This window comes from Tauraco erythrolophus, chromosome 4 (genome assembly GCF_009769465.1).
Source record: "Tauraco erythrolophus isolate bTauEry1 chromosome 4, bTauEry1.pri, whole genome shotgun sequence".
NCBI lineage: Eukaryota > Metazoa > Chordata > Aves > Musophagiformes > Musophagidae > Tauraco > Tauraco erythrolophus.
This window is the reverse complement of record NC_141468.1, coordinates 45,557,179-45,578,532: the sequence shown is the minus strand read 5'-3', so window position 1 is coordinate 45,578,532 and position 21,354 is coordinate 45,557,179. Positions and strand designations below refer to the sequence as shown.

Genomic DNA, 21,354 nt, shown 5'->3' with positions numbered 1-21,354 from the left:
AGGTGAATGCACCATTTTGGCCTGGGGTTTAAATCAGGAGCTATGGTGAAATGACTCACGCAATCTCAATCTACTCTGCAAATTATACTGATTAATTACACGACTCTTCTCAGTCTTCCATTCAGATGAGTTTTAGATTTTTAAGGTGCTTTGAATACACACAGTATTCATATATCATTCACATCAGTTCTACTTTTTCCCTTTACCAATCCTCATCAATTCTCCAAAATATCACAGACTTTGGCAACTCCAAGGTGGTTGCCTCATCCTTTTAGGAAAACTTCAGAAGAAGTAATGATTACCAGGGACAGCATCTCAACTAGTCACCTCTTCCCAGCTTTGGTGAAGCTCAAACTTTGGATGCCTGTGACTACAGGAGACTCCTCTCTCTGGAGTTCAGCTGATTTAGGCACTCGTATCACAGTGTAAGACTGTAATCAACTGATAAATCTTCATGTCCTGTTCTTCATCATTGCAATTAACTGTATTCTATCCATTACAGTTCCTAAAAACTTTTTAGTGGCTCCAGATCATATAATCATATAGAATGATAGGATGATTGGGTTGGAAGGGACCTTAAACATCACCTAGTTCCAACCCCTCTGCCATGGGCAGGGACACTTTCCACTAGATCAGGTTTCTCAAAGCCTCATCCAACCTGGCTTTGAATACTTCCAGGGATGGGACATCCACAACTTCTCTGTGAAACCTGTTCCAGATCAAATGCTTTCCTTATGTCTGGACAATTGAAACCCATATTTATGAAACAGTTCTTGATTATTCTTCCCCCTAATTGAAATTCAGCCCAATATCCTACAGCAATGTTGGCACCTAGTGGTGTAAGCACCTGGGAGAATGACAGGTACCATAGACGTCTAAAGGTGTGGCTGAGACTGCTATAGGTATAATATAAACAAAAAGGTCTAGAAAACCCAGTCAAATCTGACAGTTATGAAATCAGCCGCTGTGGATATCTATTAAAAAAGGCCTGCAGACGCACCTGACCTAAGCACCTAGTAAAGAACAATTCAGCTGACACGTCACTGGGGCTGGATTCAGCTGTGTAAATGTGGGTTTCCAGAGTTACTCAAACACGATCTTCCATGGGCAGAATGCTAAATCTACACATCCTGGGCAGATGCAAATACCTGAGGATGGTTCAAATGGTAACAGGTACCTATGCTCAAAAATCTCAATTTTACCCTCTATACCTATTTTAGGATGATTTTAGGATAGCTCTCTAGGCCCCACTACTGCAGGACTAAAACTCAACAGACTACAAAAAGGAGTTTATCACCAAGCTCATACTTAGACATCTAAATGAGCTGTCCTAATCTCAACCTGAATCCCCATCCCATGGCCTTGATTACATTTCCCAAATACAGGTTTCTAATCCCTTCAGGGATATCCCAGGTATCTCACCTGTCATTCCAGAAGGGCCTAGATCTACTGAAGGACCTATGTCATACTGTGCAGATGCTGTTCACAGTTTTGGCACTCAACATGGCGTTAGACACTTGTATGTGGGTAACAGAGCCGAGTCCCATAAAGCTCCATGCTGCACTGAAGAACACTGCTATTCTTTCTGCATCATATCAGCCCCATGTAAGGGAAAGTCTGCTGATGAAAAATGTGTTCAGAAAGGATTTGGAGCAGTGTCACAAAATAACGTAGGGAAATTTCAGTGATGCTGGATACAATAATGTAGTTCCATTTTACATACTTTGCTTCAGCAAGCCACTGCTGGGTTAGGAATCAGAAATGATGAGAGAATATGTACCTATACCTCCACCTACCCCACGGCCCAAGAATTTAAAGCTCTGTAGAAATCACTTCTTGATTTGCTTGTCTGTCATGTTGCTTTCCTCAGTTACAGGGTGTAGATAACAAACATTCTTTGTGGAGGGATTATGTGTCCTTCCATATCTCAAACACATTTTAGCTATTAATATAAAGGCTAAGAATATAATTATTATTACTATTATTACATGAATGCTTATCATACCCATCCTTTGGAAGTGCTGTCAAACTAGCAATTTCCTTTGTATCGACATTCTTTTGGCACCTGAAACAAAGCACTGGGAAAGGAAATACACCAGGCATACCTTTGGTGTGCACCCCTGTCATCACCTAAGCTACTGCACTGACCTGCATGCGGTTCATGGCTTCCCGAATCTGATCCAGATGGTGTGCAGAGCTGAGGGCTTCAAGACGAATGTCTGTTAATTTGAGCTCTTTCTCCCTCAGCTCGCTCTTTAGCTGAAGAATAATTTCAGCTTCTGCCTCTGTGCACTCACAGATCCTAAAGAGAAGAAGGAAACAGGCAGGAGATTACAGGAAGGTTCTCCCCCGAAAGCAATGTCATTACTACATATCAAAGTACAGAAAATGCTTGCTGATAGTGAAACCTATGAGTGAAGAAAGAATCTTAGCAAAGAAACATGAAAAGGCTCAAATTAGAAATTAAAAAGGAAAAAGCCCTCATCAGATGAAATGATCAGCTTCCTTTATACCTCTCCAGTTTAGTTAGATAGTTCACTACGGTGAAAAAAAATTGTTAAAAACTTTTCAGAAGTATTTTTTTTTGAGCATGTTACACCCATTGGTTATAATCTGATTTTATATTTGCATCATTTCTTTGGTGCACAGTTATGATTTTCCTAAGTAGCAGTAGTGAGAACTGAAGTACGCTGATTAAACTGCACTACTGATATTTATTATCCGTTAGGCACCAACAGTTCTCTCTGTTTTGAACAGTACCCAAAGAGAGAGTCCTTGACTTCATGATCTAGAAGATTTTTCATCTGTAATGGTTTTGATTTGTGATAGTTGACATTTTGCCTACAGTTTGCCATTTGGTAATGCATAGTGTCTGAAAAATAGCGTTTGATTTTTTTTTTCCTTTCTTAAAGACTAGATTAAAAGAAATCACCATGTGATTATTTTTTATAAGCATTCATTTTAAGACAAGAAACCATTATACTGTGAGAAAAGATCAAAACATGACTGGCCCAGGGATCCGCAACTGTCCAGTTCTCATGTCAGACTGTTTTGCCTCTCTGTGTCGTTATCAGACCTAGACCTGTTACATAACAAAACCAGTAGAAAATAAAACAATGACTTTTGGCTATGTTGTTACACTAATATTTTCAGTGAATTCACTAAATGTTATTTGCTCTTTATTATTGTAACAATAAATAGTTAAAATTTGCAGAACATTTTAAATATGAAAAATTCTGTTATAATAAGTATTATTATTGTGATTATCACTACCAATATATAAACAAGAAACAGAAGTCAACTTTTAATTGCCAGAATGCATGCAGATGCATTTTGGGAAAGACGATGCAGCATTCTCCAGGTCAGCAGTTGTGTATACAACTCCATGCCCCACACCCAATTTTACCGGGATCTATGCTTGTAGACCACGTGACCATTTTGGCTTTTCTTTGGTGCGCAGACTAGAGATGACCTGCACACACATGTATTAGACAGATGCAGTTGGAAGAAAGTAAAGGTAATGGTTTAGAACATTAGACTCAGGTCAAGAAAATACGTAAAGAAAGTGTAAGCAAAGGGAAGATGAAGAAGTTCATGGCAAACAAAAAAATATGACAAATTGAAGAAGGAAAATAACGAATATCATTCATAACATGCACAAATATTTTAAATGTGAGTAAAAATGAGTAAAGGCATATACTAGGATTTTTTTTCCAACTATTATGATACAGTTCTTGATTTGATACGCCCATACCTATGCTAACCAAATAAGAAATGAGATTTTATTTACATACATATATTATCTCATACAACAACTTGGATAACTGGGAAGTCATGTGTCTATTTGTTGGCTATTTTCTTTTTGGCTTTTTTACAGTACGTCTTGAGAACGGATGACAAAAAGACCTTGGCAAGCCAGCTTTAAAGATAAAAATGAAGCAGAAAGCGGAGCTACGGTTCTGGAAGAAGCAGGAAAAAGCTGTCTAGACTTGTATGATAAGCAGAATGAAAGTGGAAAGTATGAACTACTTTTTTTTTTTTCCCTCAGATTCCAGAGCTCTTCAGCACTCAGCTTCTACAACTGTAAAACTATGTAAGAAGATGAGACTTCATCAGAAGGAAGAAATAAAAAAATGTAATTTAGCGTTCCTGAGCAGTCACTGAAAGAAGCTCAAAAGCCTGATTGGACTTCAGACAAATGCTAAAAATAGTTAGAAAGACAGAGTTTTACTTTTTCCTTCTTGTTACTATCTCAGGATTTTTAAATCATTAGGTTGCTTTGGGTAGAAGTAGTAAGTCAGTCATGATCTTCGAACAGAGGCTGCTGACAATTATGAAAAGTCTTGAAGGTGACAGAAATTAAAATTATGCAATGGAAAACTGACTTTTCCAAAGAAAGAAACATTATCATTATAACAGACAAAGAAACTAATCTAAACAAATTTATTTTATGTGATCTCTCTGTGAAAGGGAAGGAATCTATTTTATCCTGTGTAGAAAGGTCACAATAACAAAAAATGCAATAATATGATCAGAAAGATCAGCGTTTAAAAATGTTATGGAGGAAGAACCAGTAGTCTGTGAACTGGACAGAATTTAGGAAGGTAAGGCTCAGAGACCAAATAGCCATGAGAAGAGCTTGGGATGAAAGATTAGATATGTAGTTTTTCCCTTGATAAACCCTGGAAACAGCAGGACATCTAGAGAGCAAGTCAAAGAGACAGAGGAAAAAGCAGGGTTGGTAGAAGGGAAACAGGATAAGGTTATCGGAGCAGATCTGTGAATCATGAGTAAATAATTTTGTAGAATAAAAGTGTTTTGTTTAAGTTCAGGCTATTAAGACTGATTAAAAACCGTGTGGATTTGGTGTTGAGCAACATGGTTTAGGGACCCTGACAGTGCAGGGTGAATGGTTGGACTCGATGATCTTGAAGGTCTTTTCCAACCAGATGATTCTATGATTCTATGACTTTTACTAGTGATTTTTAAGTTGATAACAAAACAGATTCCAGGGTCCAAAACATGTAGAAATCCTCCTCCCAAAACACACATATACCTGAAACCATAACAATGCGAGCTTCCTATTAAAAAATCCAACAAAACTGGAGATCTAGATGAGTTATTCCTCACTAGTCTTTATGGAATGTGAGGAGAGAAAAACATTTATTGTGGAGGGGTTTCTTTTGTCGGAATATTTGCTGTCAAACTCCTATACTTAGTAAATAAAAATCATTAGTGTCTATAAAAAGTTAATCATAAAAGGCACCTAACTTAACGCAGGGAAATTCTATTCTAAAGCTCAGTAATCAGTCATGAGAAGAATTCCCGGGGTGCTTCAAGGAAGAGTAGTTGTGATCTGATTATTCTCAATTAGGACAAGGAAAGTAAGGCTAGCATCAGTAGTATGCATTTGTTGGTTCAAAGAAGTTGATTTCCCCAAATTGGAAAAAGTCATGAGTTTAGCAGAATGGAAGAAAAATAGGTAGAATAATATGACTGAGAGCTGAGAATTCCATAAGAAGAATATATTAGACATCTAAAAAATAATGAAGAAATGGGACAGCATTTGACTGATGACTTGGTCTCAGTCCTGAAACCCTAAGGATAGTGAATTGAATAAAAAATAAAAGTAAAATTCCTCAAAAAAAGCCAGGCTGATAAAAGATGAGAAATAGATTTGAAAATATATAAATTAGTAGTTTCAAAGTAGTTAAAGTAATAACAGAAGGGATGAGTATCTTGTAAAAATTCATAGCTACCTGGAAAATAAAATGACATTTTTATTATGTTATGAAGAAAGAAAACTGTAGTATTTAGCCTTTACTAAGTGGATATGACAAATTTGTTAATGATGCAGGGAAAGTCCAACATGAGCTTTTGGATATGCATTAGGAAAGAAGTTTGCACTGCTAGATGATTTTAGGTAAAGGTTGGGAAAGGAGGAGAGAATGACCTAAGAAAGAGCTGCTGGAGAAATAGTGTGTAATTGGGCTGAAGCTTGAAAGAAATCTGGCAAATGGATGGAGCACGAGATTAAAAGATCATGGCTGTTGGCAATGGTTTCTGAGCTGCAAATGGCCACACTTGAGGAGGTCTGTTTCACAGTCCATCCCATCTGGTAAGAAAGATTTGCCGAGAGAGAGACTTACGCAGATGCTGACTGTGATGGTTTCATTGATGTTGCCCCACACTCTCCTGAGCTGTGGGGCAGTTTGGGTGATGAAGGAAGAGAGGAGTCTGTCAGCTCTTCTATGTCTGAATGTGAGGAAGGAGGCTTGGTGGACTTCTTCTTTCCAAAGGCCTGTTTGAAAGAGCTTCTTAGCTGGAAAACAAATACAGAACAAGATTATTTTCCTTGTCATGGCAATTTGAGTGCAGCTCATGTTTCGAAGAGTTAGTTTGCAGATGCCATCCTAGCCACTGCCTGAGGTCAGTATACAGAAGCAAGGTATTAACATATGCAACACAGTATCTCTAAAAACATGATACAGTGCTTTGTTTTGACTTTATTAATCCAGCGCAGCGCAAACGTAATGCTATGGAAAAAGTGCAGGACCGAGTGGTACGGCTATGGGAGAGGAGTGCTCATTTAAAACCATTAAGCCCCAGTGGAATCCCATTCCCATGGCATTCCCTTCAAGGGCTGGCTTTAAATAATCACTTTGCATCTAGCAACACAGGCAGAACCTGCCATTACTACATGCTGAAATAAAAAACCACAAGTCCAATTTACTGGATTTGCCAATTTACTTTCCCCATTAAAAATTTGAATGGCCAAACTATGCAAATGCTATGGTTTGGATCACAAGCGAGAGGATTTAAGCTGGGGCATGAGGCTTGCTTGGTTGTACTGCTGAGAAGAATGTTAGCTGAAAGGTACGTATTCTTTGCTGCAGTTTCCTTTAGAATAGTAAGATCTCTGAACGTACAAGCATTGCCTTTTCCGTCTAGAAGCTCTTATCCAGTATTGAAAAGGGACAGAATAGCCAAAGAGCCATTTATTTCAGGAGCCGAGATGACACAAGTTTTGTCTGCAGTGAATTTTAACTAGCCCATTCGTTGATACCTTTGTCTAAATACAGAAGTTCTTCATCTTAGGAAAAATGTGGTTGGTTTTTGGTTTTATTTTCAGAAAGTTCTTCTGATTAAAATTGTATAGAACTCAAAGACAAGCTGATTCCTCTATAAAAAATGAGGTATTCAAATGTTTTATTTTCATGATATAATTGGAGAGTGGGGAGTGTGACCACAGATCAGAGGAACATTATTTAAGTCCTTTCCAGCTCATGATACCTAACGAGAAAGAAATGGATTTTGGCTACACTCCCCCTTTCTGTAGTCTAAACTTTGAGATTAAAATGAATAGAGACAAACTGAGAAGACATACAGGATAATCTGTTTTTAGAAGGTATAAAAGCCTACTGCCAAAATAAATAGCAATCATGCCAAGATAGGGTTCTTTATAGATGCATGCCAAATTTTCCATGGTTTATATTCACCTCACTTCCTCTAGAGTTCACCTTGCAGAAACATGAAAGAGTGTGGAATTACAAATCAAGGGAATGAAGGTTGATCAGTATTTTAAAACAAATGTTTACGCAAGTAATATTTTTAAAACAACAAAAACATATTTCTGATTATTTACTGAAAGTATTTGATTAAACCCTTAGCACTATGTGGTGTTTGTGTGTTCCAGTTGAGAAGCATATTAAATTCTTTAAACACCGTACTACTTTTACATGAGAATTCTTAATAGATTTCAACTCCTTTCATAGCTGGGGAACGTATTTGAATCAAGCCTTTGAACCAAATCTGACTGAAGAAAAATCAAATTGGGTTTCAATGTGGCCCAGAGATGATTTTGGACATACCTATTTTAAGGTTTTGGGGTTTTATGGGACTTGTTGTTGTTATTGTTATTGTTGTTGTTTTTAAATTATCCTGACTTCAGTAAATAATTCCCAGCCGATATTCAACATTTTTTAGTTTGCTGGTAGTGTCATAGTATGGATATACGTGAATTGCTTTTTCTCTGTCTGGCCCCAAAGAATATTGCAGATAAAACGGGCCATTATGTTACTCAGGCACTAGGAAACGATGTAATAGCTAAAAGATAAGTTTAAACCTGCTGAGCACTTACCCAGTTTTTCTTCTTCTTTTTCTTGGAGTCAGCGTCATTACCACTGCCGATGCTTGAATGGCTCGTAGCACTGTTGATGCTGGAAACACTTTCGGAAGAATGTTGCCGTCTTATACGTAAATCTAAAGAAAAGAAAATGAGGTGAAATCTATCTGTCTCTTTCAGTGCAATACTCGTTCTTGTATTCATGTAGTATCTTCCTCCTCAAAGGCAGCCTAAATGAACATAAATGGCATTGATCCTTGCAGTGGCTTGGATTCCAGCTATTGCAGCCTGTGAGAAATCACACAGGGGTCAATGAGGATGTACACAACTACGATAATACTTAGGGGCTTCTCTAAACTGAGGTCTTACTGGCATGAAGGAGATGACCCCGCACAGCAATCCATGCAGGTGTAACATCATAGCTAAGCAGTTTCTGTTACAGATGGATTACTTGATTTATTACTAGCACATGTACCAGAGTTATTTTTCTGAGAAGTATAGGGAATACTCGACTTGTAGCAGGCCTAATCAGTGTACAAATGCTATCTTCTAATATACCATGATGGAAATAAGTAGGCAGGAGTTCATTAAAAATGAAAGAAACAAAATAGCCATGAAGTGGAGAATATTAGAAATGGTTGGTGAGGCTTTTGAGTTTCAATTTCTTATAAGTCTCTGATAACTATATCTTAATCACTGGAAAATATTCTTGCAGAACATACTCACTAATACCAAGGGAAATTACTTTTTAGGTTATTTTTTACTTCCTGGAAGTTAGCTTTGCTATACTCAAATCATGCAATGAAATGACCTTAGGACAAACATCTAAATAATGACCTCTTTAAAGAAAGATCAATGACACTCTCGAAAATGAATGTTGCTATTTTTTTTTTCCTCAAGTGATTCCTTTGCTGTTGCTTACCAACCGGCACTTTTGAAGTATAGATTTATCATGTGATGTCTGCCTAACTGCAATGAGAAATTAATTCAGAATTTAAAATGCCTAGTTTCCTGCACTGATTTAGCACCTCATGAAGGAGCTGAACTGTTGTCAGTCCATCTGTTAACAATGAGTACAGCAATTTTCAGAGCTATATCTTACACTGCATTTCCAAGGTATAACCATGTTTAGCTGTAAGACTTCACTAGTGTCTTGGGCACACTTCAATACACAACCACAGCAACGGGGTTGACTCTTGACAGCCAGTAATTGATTCCTGGCCACCCAGTTGTGAGAAGACAAGGCTCCAGGAACTATCTGTGGCAAACAGGAAGCACATGCAAGGTTTCCAGTTCTGGAAATACCACAAGTATGCCTATCATGCACTACAGAATGTGCTTGCTCTTGCAACAGAGTCCCCAAAATAACAGAAAAGTAGTGACTTAGCTTTTTTTCTGGGGAGAAACTCTGCATTTATTTTAATAGTGACAAGAACATACCTTTGTGGGTATGATCGGGACCGTTCAAGGCTCCTTGAATAGCAGCTTGTGCAGCAGAATTCTGGGCTTTCAGCATTTCAATGGTTTCCCTTAGCTCTATAAGCTCAGATTCCTGTGGGAAGAGCAAAGGGAGCCCAAAATATATGGCACAAGAACAATGTTTGTTTAAGCTAATAAAAAAATGACAAGAGTGGTCCAACTGAAGTTCATTGGACCTTCTGGGTGAACATAAGGTCAACAACTAAGTGGAATGCATATTTTCTCTCCAAAACCATTAAACTCAACATATTCCTTTGCATTTATTCTATATAAAGTGATCATGATATTTTTTAAGAAGAACAAAACATTTTTAATAAAGACTAATCTAAAAAGGCTCTCTATTGAATATTCATTATAAAGTTCAGAGAAACCCAATAATTTATTGTGAAAGGCAAGAAAACCATGTGAATTACATCCTTTAGTATGTGAGTCTACTGTTTAATGGATTAATATCAAGCTGATTTCATGTATTTTTCAAAAGAATTAACTTGCTAAACAATAATTCAATTTAAAAAACCCTATTTAATAGCAACTATCCTGTAAAATTACTCCACTTGAGTGCAAGAAGTTCTGCATTAGGATGCACAGCCAATTTTAATTAAAAAAAGAGCTTTTATTACTGCTGCATTAAACCTGTCCTTCATGCTTATTTTTATATAATGAGGATTAAAGGAATTTAACCTCAACAATAGAGAAAAGAAAAGAAAGAAAAGAACATGTTCTGAATCTTTGGGGAAAAAAAACCTTGGAGATGATCTGTTTCAATGTCACTGTTTAACCTCTTCCGAAAAGAAAACCTTCTGAGGAAAATTATACTTTGTAAAATAGTCAAAAATTTTAATCTTAAGAAAATTCCATTGTGGTTTATTTTGGTTAAGATGAAAAAAGCAAGCAATACAAATATTTTCTAACCAGTTCACAATGAGTCTCACCATATTTCATCTGTTGCTGCTCAATCAGACTGTGAAATGTTATTTTTATAGAGAGCTACACTGACTCCAGCGGCGACTAATAGCTCACCAATACAGTTTCTTTCAGTTTGGCTCAACAAGGCCTTCCTGTTTATGGAATACTGCTCAAAATGAATAAGGGCAGAAAGCTGCAGAAGTTCAATCCGGGAAGGTGCTAAACAGCCTCTTAATCCTGAGCTTGATACAAAGGCTCACATTAAATTTACTGCCTATCAGATTTAGACTTTTTTCCCCAATAGTCAAAACAGCATAGTGAAAACCAAAACTGTTGCCTCATGAATAGGATACCCAACCTGCATTAACGCTCTGGACGGAGTCATTTTTCTCTCCTTAAAGTTCTTCCCTTCCGATAATTCTGTTACGCTGCCAATGCTGGCAGGCTGGAATGAAGCACTCCAGCAGGTTATGACCAGTCTTTGTTACAGGATCTTTCAGTATGGATTAAACCTAGAGTCGCATATGTTTTAATTAAAATCTGGAAATGAAAGATTTTATCTTCAAACTATTCTATGATATTGTCTGGGTAAACCTGATGCTCCACAGTTTAATACTCCTGGAGCTTTGTGAAGATTTGATTGCAACGGTCATTAAAGAAAGATCTGTCTGTCACAGCTGTCCCAGTTTCCTTTCAGTGTTTTCTAAACAAAACTCTAATATAATCTGCTGACTGTTTTCCACATTAAAGCATCTGCTTTGGTAAACGTACCTTTTGTTCAGCTGTCATTGTTAGACTTTGCAATCGGCCGGTCATATTTCCCAAGCTTTTTTCAAAAGCTGCTACTAGATGAGCCTGTGAAAGAAACAGAAGACAACATTTGCCATGATGATGGGCCATTTTTCCCAGATACATTTGTTTTTTAAAAATATTTTTTCACTCCAAGCTCATCTACTCCAGCTCTTTTCTATTAGCTTTCAACTCAGACTGAGCTAACTTGAACAGATGAAGCAGCCAAGTAAGCCCAGCGTTCCTCAGGCTTCTTTAGCTCCCAAGATTAGCTGAGGTATCTCTGCCTGGAAATGAATTATGGATTTAATGCCCTGCTTTGAGTTTACTGATACATTGGCCAAAAGAAGTCTGCTCCCAAATAGAAGTCCAGGAACAATTACTTTCAATTACTGAACACATCAACATGGAAATTGAAAAGTACTTTATCTTAAAAGGTAAGTTTTAACCTCGCAAACAAAACACTCCAGAGGAATTCTGAGAATCAAACAAAGAATTTCACAGTTAGTTTTATAAAAGATCATTACTTAGTCTATTCATCTTATATCGATTATACCTATGTGTGTTGTGTGTATAAAAGTAATTAAAAACTTATGTAAATATAATATTTATAAATGTGTGCAAATGTATATATAAAAGACAATCTTGAAAACCGGAAGTCTCACTTCTCGATAAGAAAAGCCATATAGTTGAAACTGGTTAAAAGGTTTAAAAAAATTAAACCTTCATTTTACTTCCTAACAACATTCACCCTATACTCTATGCAAGCAAAATTTATACAAAAAATACATCAACTCTTCATTGGTTCTAACTGCCATTGAGGTTTGTAGGCAAAGAAGGGCAAGTGGTCATAAAGAATCCAGCAAGCTAAGCTGGCTTGTAAAGCCAAAGGAAAGTAAGAACTTAATTTTTATGAAATTCATAGAATTTCATCCATTCCTCTCACAACACAAAACAGTAAAAGCAGAAGGAATTACTTATTTTCCCTTTACCATCTCAAAAGAGGTAATAGGCAAAGTTTTCAAACATAGGCACTACAACGCACTTGGAAATACAAGTCATAAACAACATATTTATATGCACAAATGGATTAACTGAACTTCCTCACAGAAAACTTATTTTTTATTACAGCAGTACAGGCACACACAGTGCCTGGCAAATTTTTCAGTTACAGATTTGCATGCCTGTACAAGCATAGTTGAAATGGTTCAAATGTATGTTGTGATACTGAATCTGAGGTAAAATCAGAGAAAGACATAGTCCAAAAAGGATTTTCTTATGCACATTAGGAGAAGGAAAAGAGCTTCTTGCCACCTTGCTCTGTATATTATTCCTCAAATAAAAAAAAGGTCATCATATATATAATAGTGGCCCACTTCTGTGTCTCCACTTCAGAGCTGTTATACTGACAAGTGGCTTTTATGTTTTATAAACAGTTTTGGATTGCTATAAACATTTCCGTATCTTGTAAACTCCTTATTTTATACTTATTGAGGTTATTACAAGTTTACTCCTTGTAAATTATATTATTAGTAAGTAAATTTTTAATTACTTATGAGTATAGTGGTCAACTCACCTGCTTTCTGCATCTACAGGGATGCTTTAGGAATAATTTTTTCGGTAAAGGATACGTACCCCAGGGACTAACTTTTGATAAACATGAGACTAGATACATACACAATTTCTTAAGGATTAATTAGTAATTGTGTATATTTCTATTTTAACATTTATAATTTAGGTTATATTCTTGAAGTTATAGCTTTAAATAAAATGAACCTGGAACATGTGTCAAATGCACCTCTGAAACATGTCAATCAATATGAAGTTATTCTAGCTAGTTTGGAAGCTACAGCCTTTGGTTGTTTTCGCTACTCTATTCCTCTGAGAAGATAAAAGTAACTAGTTTTTAAACTTACTTTTCATTGTAATAATTACCTACATATTAAAAATATGCAGACGCATTTATGGTGTTTTAATTCCAAAGATGATGACCACTTACCCAGAACACAACCAGAGACAAAGTAGATGCACTACCACAGAATTATAACCAAGTGCCTCTTCATTACATGTGTTTAACAGGAAACTAATGGAGCTCACTGCTCCCTGCCTCATAAAAAAATCTATAGCTTGGCTGATGGTCTACGGTTCTGCTTTACCATGAGAATAACAATGGGGACTGAGGGTTTGAAAAGAGGAATAATTTGCTTAATTATGCATTGCTTTTTTCCGTTTCTCACAATTAAGACTGTGATAACCACAGTTCTTTGGTACCTAACTATGCATTTTTTGTGCAAAGTATTTTCCTATTCCATAGCTACAACTTCAGCTTGTATTTTGCATGACTAAACCACAAGCAACATACAGGAAAAATCAAGGAGCTCATAAGAAAAATTAAGAACTAGAAAGCATACTTAAAAATGTCATCAAAGGTCACTGAAACTATTAAATTATTGTCTGACAGTCTTTAGAGAAAGACAACCATGTCACACCTATGGATTCTTACTAGCGTTCAGCCTGTGATAGACTACATTACCTTCTTGGAGTAGTGCACTAAAATTTTTGCATCATAAATGTAATTGAATCAAGATGATGGATCTTCCTACTAATTTGAGATAAAGACTATCAGGTCTTGATTTGTTAGTTATAAAGAAACATAATTCAAAAGCCCACTACTGGAAATGATTCAAGAAAAAAAACTTCAATCGCATTGTTCATTACAGAATATTTTTATTACAGAAGAATACTCTTCTCTGAAACACAGTGTTAATTTTACATTCAGAGTAATAAACTGTGCTGCTTTGTGGTAGTAAATGTTTATTTATTGAGCAGTCTAAGGAACTTCTACTTGCTGAAATCTTATGCAGATTTGTCCTAAAAGAAATACTATGTAAAAAAGCAATAAAATTTAGCTTGAAAGAGGCTAGCTGATCAGTATATTTATATGTGTGTGGAAATATGTATAAAATACATGTATGTATATATTCAGAAACAAAACCAATTTAAACAAATACAAGAAACTGACTTTAAGAAAATGGTCATTAGAAACTAAAAATTCTAGTTAGAAACTTCGTTTACAAGTTTAAATTTGGTAATTGATTTTGACTGAATTCGCAATCCTCAGTTTCTGAGGATTATTTACTTTATCCAAAAGGATCCATTCTTTCATTCTCATAAAAATATTCAGGAGAAGCTTTTTTAAAGTTACAGCCAATCCCCCACACCATAGAAACATCTATGTTAGATTCGGTGGTGTCATTCATCAAATACATCATCTGGATACCATACAGCCTGAATGCTGTACGTGCTTTAAATAACACCTATTCTAAAGTAGGAATATACCTTCACAATCAAATGCAGCATTTGTACTTGTACATAGATATACTGGAGTCAGAGTTAAGTACCTGGGCATTACTGGAAGTATGCCTACAGCAAAATGTATCCATCTTTAACGTGATATACATATTAGACACATAGATGATGTACAGCTCTTAATCTGTAGATCCATCACATATGGATTACTTTTGAGTTCTGTTGGCATCTGAAATTCCCATTGGAAATAGTCAAATTGATATATGCTCAGGGAATGACTTCAGTGCTAAGATGACAGATTTGATTTTAAACATTTCCTTCTTAGTAAATGATCCCAGCCAGGCAACCCCCAAATACCTCAGCTTTTAGGCTTACAGCCCATCCTGAACATGACATTGGCATATCCAAAGACTATCGGCTGATGTACTTTACGATTTGACCTGCAGTGGTCTGGTTTAGAAAACAAAGGTAAATAAATAAATTTCCTCCCACCTGACACGGCTGAATGAAAGGAGGTGTCAGAGGCCAGAAGGGATCGGGCTGATTGCAAGAAGCGACTGTGCATCTGATGACCTTTTCTGTTCGCCGCCCGCTACTGTCTTCTTGTTTGGCTGTAGGATAGTGGTTCAGAGCTGGCCAAACAAGAGTATTAGCCAGCGAACCCCCTCCACTTTCTACTGGCATCCTGGGTCGACTACAGTTTGCAAGCATGCACCCTTCAGCTTTATACAGTACAAAGCACTGATCAAAGACTCTTCGAACAGGCTGGGTTCAGGCTGCTCGCTGGAATTTGAGCCCTTGTCAGTCACGTAGGAAGTCTGCTGGTTGGACACTTTCTACACTGAAAACAGGCCCTTTCTTAATTAGTATTGAGGTTTGCCCCTCAGCGACATCGAAACAGGCACCAGGGGAAGAGCCAGAATCTCAGAAAAAACCTGTAAATTAAGCATCCAAACAACAGCTGGGCCCTGCTTGAATTTAATCATAGGCAGGCAAAACACTTTGGGGTTAATCAAATGAACTAAACTGCTCAAATCAAGCATAGTACTTGAGTCCAGCCAACAAAACCTGAATAATAAATGAAACCAAGTAAAATAAGTCTTAGCAGAGGTTTCCAAAATGCCTGAGAAATGCTATAACTTCCACTTGATAGATTTTGATATGAAATGATATCTCAAACAAAGGCTTAATGAAATAGGTCAAATTTCAGCCTGACAGTCTTTTAATGACACATGTACTACTGTCACCAACAGTCTTTTGTGGTGAACCAAAGACAGACACAAATATTGTTGAAATGCGATTAATAAGATGCTCTTTTCTTCACTTGCACACAGCACTCTACAAAGGGAGATGGTAACAACAAATTCAAGCCTGAGATGAACTGTAAGGGAACAAGATTTCTGGCTATTAATAGTTTCCTTCTCCAGACTAGAGAGAAAAAAAGTGCTGCCTGTTTTCAGACACCGAAAGTAGGGAAATTTGAAGGAGTTTAGGACTAAGGCTGAGATGATTCTGTTTATAGGGACTAAGGCTGAGACGATTCCATTTATAGCAAAGGCATCAGAAAGGACTGAGTAATTTTCTGGTCAGCAAAGGCACCATAGAAGATGCTCTGTTCGTACAATTCTCTGCCTGCCAGAGATGCATGTAGCTACAGGAGAGATACGCAGAGTGACCAAACTTTTTTTCTGCATTAGACTTACTGCTCATTTAGGTTTTAGCCTACTGGAGTACAAATGTGACTCAAAATGAGGGTCACAGTATCCATTTAGAGAGTAAAATACAGTTTTGATTTCTTCTCTGAGGACAAATTTCAGCTTTTGTGATTAGGACTATTTCTCCCTTAAACACCAGAGGCTGCTAAAGTATGTCTCTTAAATTAGAGGATAAATGATAGACAAATACATGCAAGTAAAGCATTGCTAAGACTGGGCAAGTTCATGAAAATTAGAAGCCCATTGGGGTCTGTAATAAGTTTGTCAAATTAAATAAAGTATTTGCTAGTTACTCTCATAATTTTTATGAAAAGTGTATAATCACTGGCATTTAAATATAAATTCTGTAATTAGACTAAATTTCAGAGGCCATATCACAATTAAAATGTCATATATACACATATATTTTCAAGTTGGATTTTATTCCTGATATTGAAGTGATACTTTCTAGAATTTATTTACATAAAGTGCTCAAAGGACTGACAGAATTAGTACTAACACATCTTTAAGAGGTCTCTTTTGATCCTTTCAATTTTGGTGGAAGTGGGGTTTTTCTAATGTTTTACATCTTCTGTACAAGACATAGCAGAGAAAGAACTCAGAACGAGACTTATTGTGAAATACTTCTCTATTTTTGGTTTTGTAAAGTATATATCTCATTACAATATCCAGAAAAATATTTACTTATCATAACTAGTAATATCTACTTTTCTTTTAAGATTGTTTTCATTGTAAAAGTGTTTAAAGCCCTTGTTCATGCCTGGAGAATTCGAAGCCTCCAAGCTTGATGCTCTTGACAAGTTTAATTTTGAGGGAATTTCCACATGTTGGGGATTTGGAAAAAGGAAAGATTTCTCTGGTATCATTTAAAAACCCCATGTGCTAAAAGGATCAGCTTTAGGGTTGCTTATAGGTTTAGAGTTTAAAGACTGTCTCCATGGAGACGGATTAGAAGGTGGGTGACACAGGCAAAAGAACATGATTAAATTAACCTTTATACAATATGGAGCGTCTGTGCACACATATATACACATACAAGCACATGCAGGTTTACAAATGTGGTACTTTTGGATAGGCAAAACCAGGTGCACATGTATTTTTAACTGTCCTGTTGAAAATGTTACTTCTTCAATTAGATCAGTAGGAACGCTATAGGCATTCTTACTAGGAGTTCAGAAGTCCAGAGGCAGTACATGACACCGGATCCCAAATCAACAAAACACAAGTTAAAACAGATCAAACCCAATTTATTTCTCACTCATGCAGCTAAATTAGTTTGAATGAAAATCAAGCCAAAATGTGACTATCTATGTTTAGTTTGACTCAGTTTCTTCAGAAAGAAGAAAGTTAAAATTTTCAGAAACTGAGAAAATTCCAAAAGAATTCTTCATTCAGAAGAATGTTGATAGTGCACTGATGTTTATAGTTGGCACTGAGACGTCAAGGACTTTTCAGCTGCCGTGTTCTTGTCAGACAGGAGCACAACAGGCTGGGGGGAGCACGGCTGGGACAAAGGATCCACAACTGCCCTTATGATTTGAACTTAGATTTAGGATTGAGGCTAAATTGCCCAATGAAGTGTTCCATATCATGCAATGTCATGCCCAGTATATAGATGAAGGTTGACCAGAAAGAAGGGCTTTGGCTCTTCCAGGGGCTCTCATTCTCAGACTCTCAGAGTGCTATCACTCTCTCATTCTCTTTTTGGGCTTCTCACTCGTCTGGGATTGTGATGTCAGGACTTATCTGTTTCAGGATTGTTAGCCGGGATGAGAGGCCTTGGTCACCATGGGGTGAACAATTACACTGTGCATCGCTTGTTTGCATATATTATTATCATTATACATATTCATTTATTATTATTGTTATTGTTACTGTTATTATTATCAAATTGTTCTTATCTCAACCCACGGGTCTCCTTCCCTTTTCCCCTTTAATTCTCTTCCCCATCCCTTGGGGGTGGAGGAGGGTTAGCAAGCGGCTGTGTGATGTTTAGTTGCCGGCTGGGCTAAACCTCAACAGTGGGCATTAACAGGGCATTTAGAGTGGATGTGGGATGTCTGTGATTGTGCTATGTCACAAGCCCAGTCACAGTTCACCTCGCTGTGCTCCCCACTGCAAGGTAGAGCTGCTGCAGCCCAGTGTTTCTGGTGGAAAGAAAAGTGCCCTGCAGAGAACAACACACTTGTTAGGAAACACGACTACCCGAGCCATGCTGGCTTAGCTCTTCTGACATCTTGTTGTCGGTTTTAGTTTGTTGCTCTCAGGATGGATAAGTGAAGAATTGCCCAATCTGGCAAAGATGAAGATCAGTGTCTAAAATACACAAGAGATGGAACCCCATACCAAAAAAAGACATGCTGGATATAAATTCCTGAATTAATAACTCAACCCAGAATCCAGCTTTTGAATTTATGAACACTGCAGGACTTCATCTATTGCAGGATATAATATTGTCTGCTTCACTAGTTTATTCTCAGAACTCAGGACAAACTGGCAATCCATACTGCTACAGGGGTACAACCAACCACAGATGTTCTGCAGTCACCTGAACAGAGCAGAAAGTGCTAAGAGCAGCTCTTCTACATTTTCACATGTGGCATTCCTAAGAGAACAAGCAGCTTTCACACTAGAGATTATTTCCCACAATGTGAACACAGTACTACTTCACCAACTGAAATAATTTATTGAAAATAATGGCAGAATTTATAGATCTAAATACTCAGTACATCTGCATTTTGAAGAAAGGTAATCTGTAGGTTGCCCAACACAGCAAAAAACTGCTTTCTTGAAATGCAAAATGATACTCTCTTGCAACTGCATCTCAGCTTTCCTTGGGAATGGTAACTATAGTTATATCCTGAATTGCATTTGAAAACCATTCTACAACAGATTGTTCAGTAACTGTCCAGTAACTTCATCTGAAACCATAGTAACCAGACAGGATTGCAGCTCACATTCCCTATCTGGCACTATTTTCTGATAACATGTTCAATAACTTATATTATCAGTGTATGAAAATTGGAAAGAACATCAGAGAGCTATCTGTGAAACAGCCCACTATCTGTTAGTTACATATCAGCATAGTTATCACAGCATATGAATCCTATATACAATTATATACTGTGCTTCCCTCCACATCTATCTGCGTTTTGCAGGGTTTATCTTTGTGAAATAAGACTACGATGAATTCTATCAGAATCTGCAATTCATGCCCTTTCTTTGGTTGTGTCTCCTTACTTTTGGGCTTTTTTTTAATTGATTCTGAGGAAAGAGCGAAACTGAACTGGATGGGACTGTTGTCACACCCAAAGTGTGGAAACTCTCATTTTGATTTCCACTGTGTTTAAATACAAGATTTCTTCTTCTTGAAGCTGATGCAATATGGACACTCAATGAAATAATTAATTTGAAAAACACCAAAATAAATAAACAAACAGTCAAAGTCTCCCAGATCATATGTTGCTACTTGAATTGAGTAAGAGCTATTAGCCAGTCTGATAATGTATTCTCTGATATCATTTATGACCACAAGCAAAAAATACTCACATTTGCTGAAAGTTGAGATGTGAGTGTAGCAACTTTCTCTTGTGATGCAACCAGCTCTCTCCGTAGTTTCTGAATTTGCTAGAAGAAAAAAAAGACTGCTGTCAGTATTTCAGCAGTTTCCTTTTGTTGGTTTTGGTTTGGTTTGGTTTGGTTTGGTTTGGTTTGGTTTGGTTTTCTTAAGGGATCACTAATAGGTTTACAAAGTCTTAATTTCACAGTTTAATCTCAGAACTATTCAGAAATACAAATTATTAAAAGTTGGCACTTAGTGCTGCCCCAACAGCTCTCTTGCGCTGAGTGTATGAGCCGGGATCCCAGTTAAGGGAGCACCTATGGGCAAATGCTTAATTACTTCATATGTCATATGTAAATTTGTTTTTTTTACCAAATCCCATAGGTTCCAAACCTATCCTTAGTGCAATCAATGATAGCAGCCCTGGATGAGGCCTGAGATTATCAAATACAACAGAATCTGAGTGAGGTTCTCTTTCCTTGACTGTAGAAGTGATGCATCCGACATATGTTAAATGGCTACCTTAGACTTAGATGAAGTGCCAAAAAGTACTTCCCCACTGCCTGGCAGGAAGAAAGCTTCTGTGACTACCTCAGACACAGATTTTTGCTTCATGGTTGTCTAAAGTTAGATGAAGTACAGTAACATATTTTTTTTTTTCTCTTACATAGTACTTCCTACAGTCCCTATGATTCAAACATGCAGCCACTTTAAATCTTATACATAAACTTGCTTGCCAGTTTAAAAAAATGTAGCTTGAAATGTGCCTGTTGATATAAAAATAAACTTAACTCAAGGTTCCTGCATCCTTTCATGAAAAACTGAATCTTTAAGAAAAGTATCTGTTTACATTTCAGCTAGGATACATGTCTAGCATGAAGCTTGCGCATCATTTTAAGCTCATTTAACACTATTTGAGATCTCACAGGGACTCCAGGCATTGCACTGAACTTAAGCACAGCATGGAATTTCACTTTGAAACCCCTTTCATATTCAGACATAAAAGAAATTATTTCAGACTAGAGAAGTAAAATGTCTAAAACTAGCCTAGGAAAGGGACCATTCGCTAGTGAAGACTATTCCACTACTTTAACTTTATGACTCCCATGAAAACCAACAGAGAATATTGCATAAGATTTAAGTATGGACAAGTTCCTGTACATATATGACACAAAAATAGCTAGGTCATTTACACTGGCTTAGAGCAAGAGAGACAGATTATAGAGCCAGTGTGAACGATCTAGCTATTTTTGTTCTCTGTCCTGGACTGTCACTTTTCTTTTTCTAAGTTTTCTCTTTGGTTTTCAATACCAATTATTTGACCTTCCTGCTTAAACTACACTTTCATCATGTTCCTGCAACAATACAAAAGCAGTTCTCATGAAGCACTCTTCAACATCTTCCGCAAGAGCATCACAGAACAGACCTAGACACTGAGAAAACATCATGGAGAAATATATGGGAAAGAA

General features: G+C 37.0%; 1 protein-coding gene across 6 annotated transcripts in view; it reads right to left on the bottom strand.

The window, feature by feature from the left end:
* NAV3 (neuron navigator 3) overlaps positions 1-21,354 on the bottom strand; it is a 279,388-nt gene that overhangs the window by 18,087 nt on the left and 239,947 nt on the right. For 3 of the 6 annotated variants that reach the window (XM_086609951.1, XM_086609952.1, XM_086609954.1), the window contains 6 exons: positions 19,873-19,950; positions 11,282-11,365; positions 9,566-9,677; positions 8,141-8,262; positions 6,150-6,322; positions 2,149-2,302 (listed from right to left, as the gene is read on the bottom strand). In XM_086609951.1, coding sequence (XP_086466077.1) covers positions 2,149-2,302; positions 6,150-6,322; positions 8,141-8,262; positions 9,566-9,677; positions 11,282-11,365; positions 19,873-19,950 — 723 coding nt within the window. Of the gene's footprint in view, positions 1-2,148; positions 2,303-3,406; positions 3,473-6,149; positions 6,323-7,499; positions 7,521-8,140; positions 8,263-9,565; positions 9,678-11,281; positions 11,366-19,872; positions 19,951-21,354 lie in introns of all 6 variants that reach the window. The other 3 variants (XM_086609950.1, XM_086609953.1, XM_086609949.1) reach the window with 2 other exon arrangements.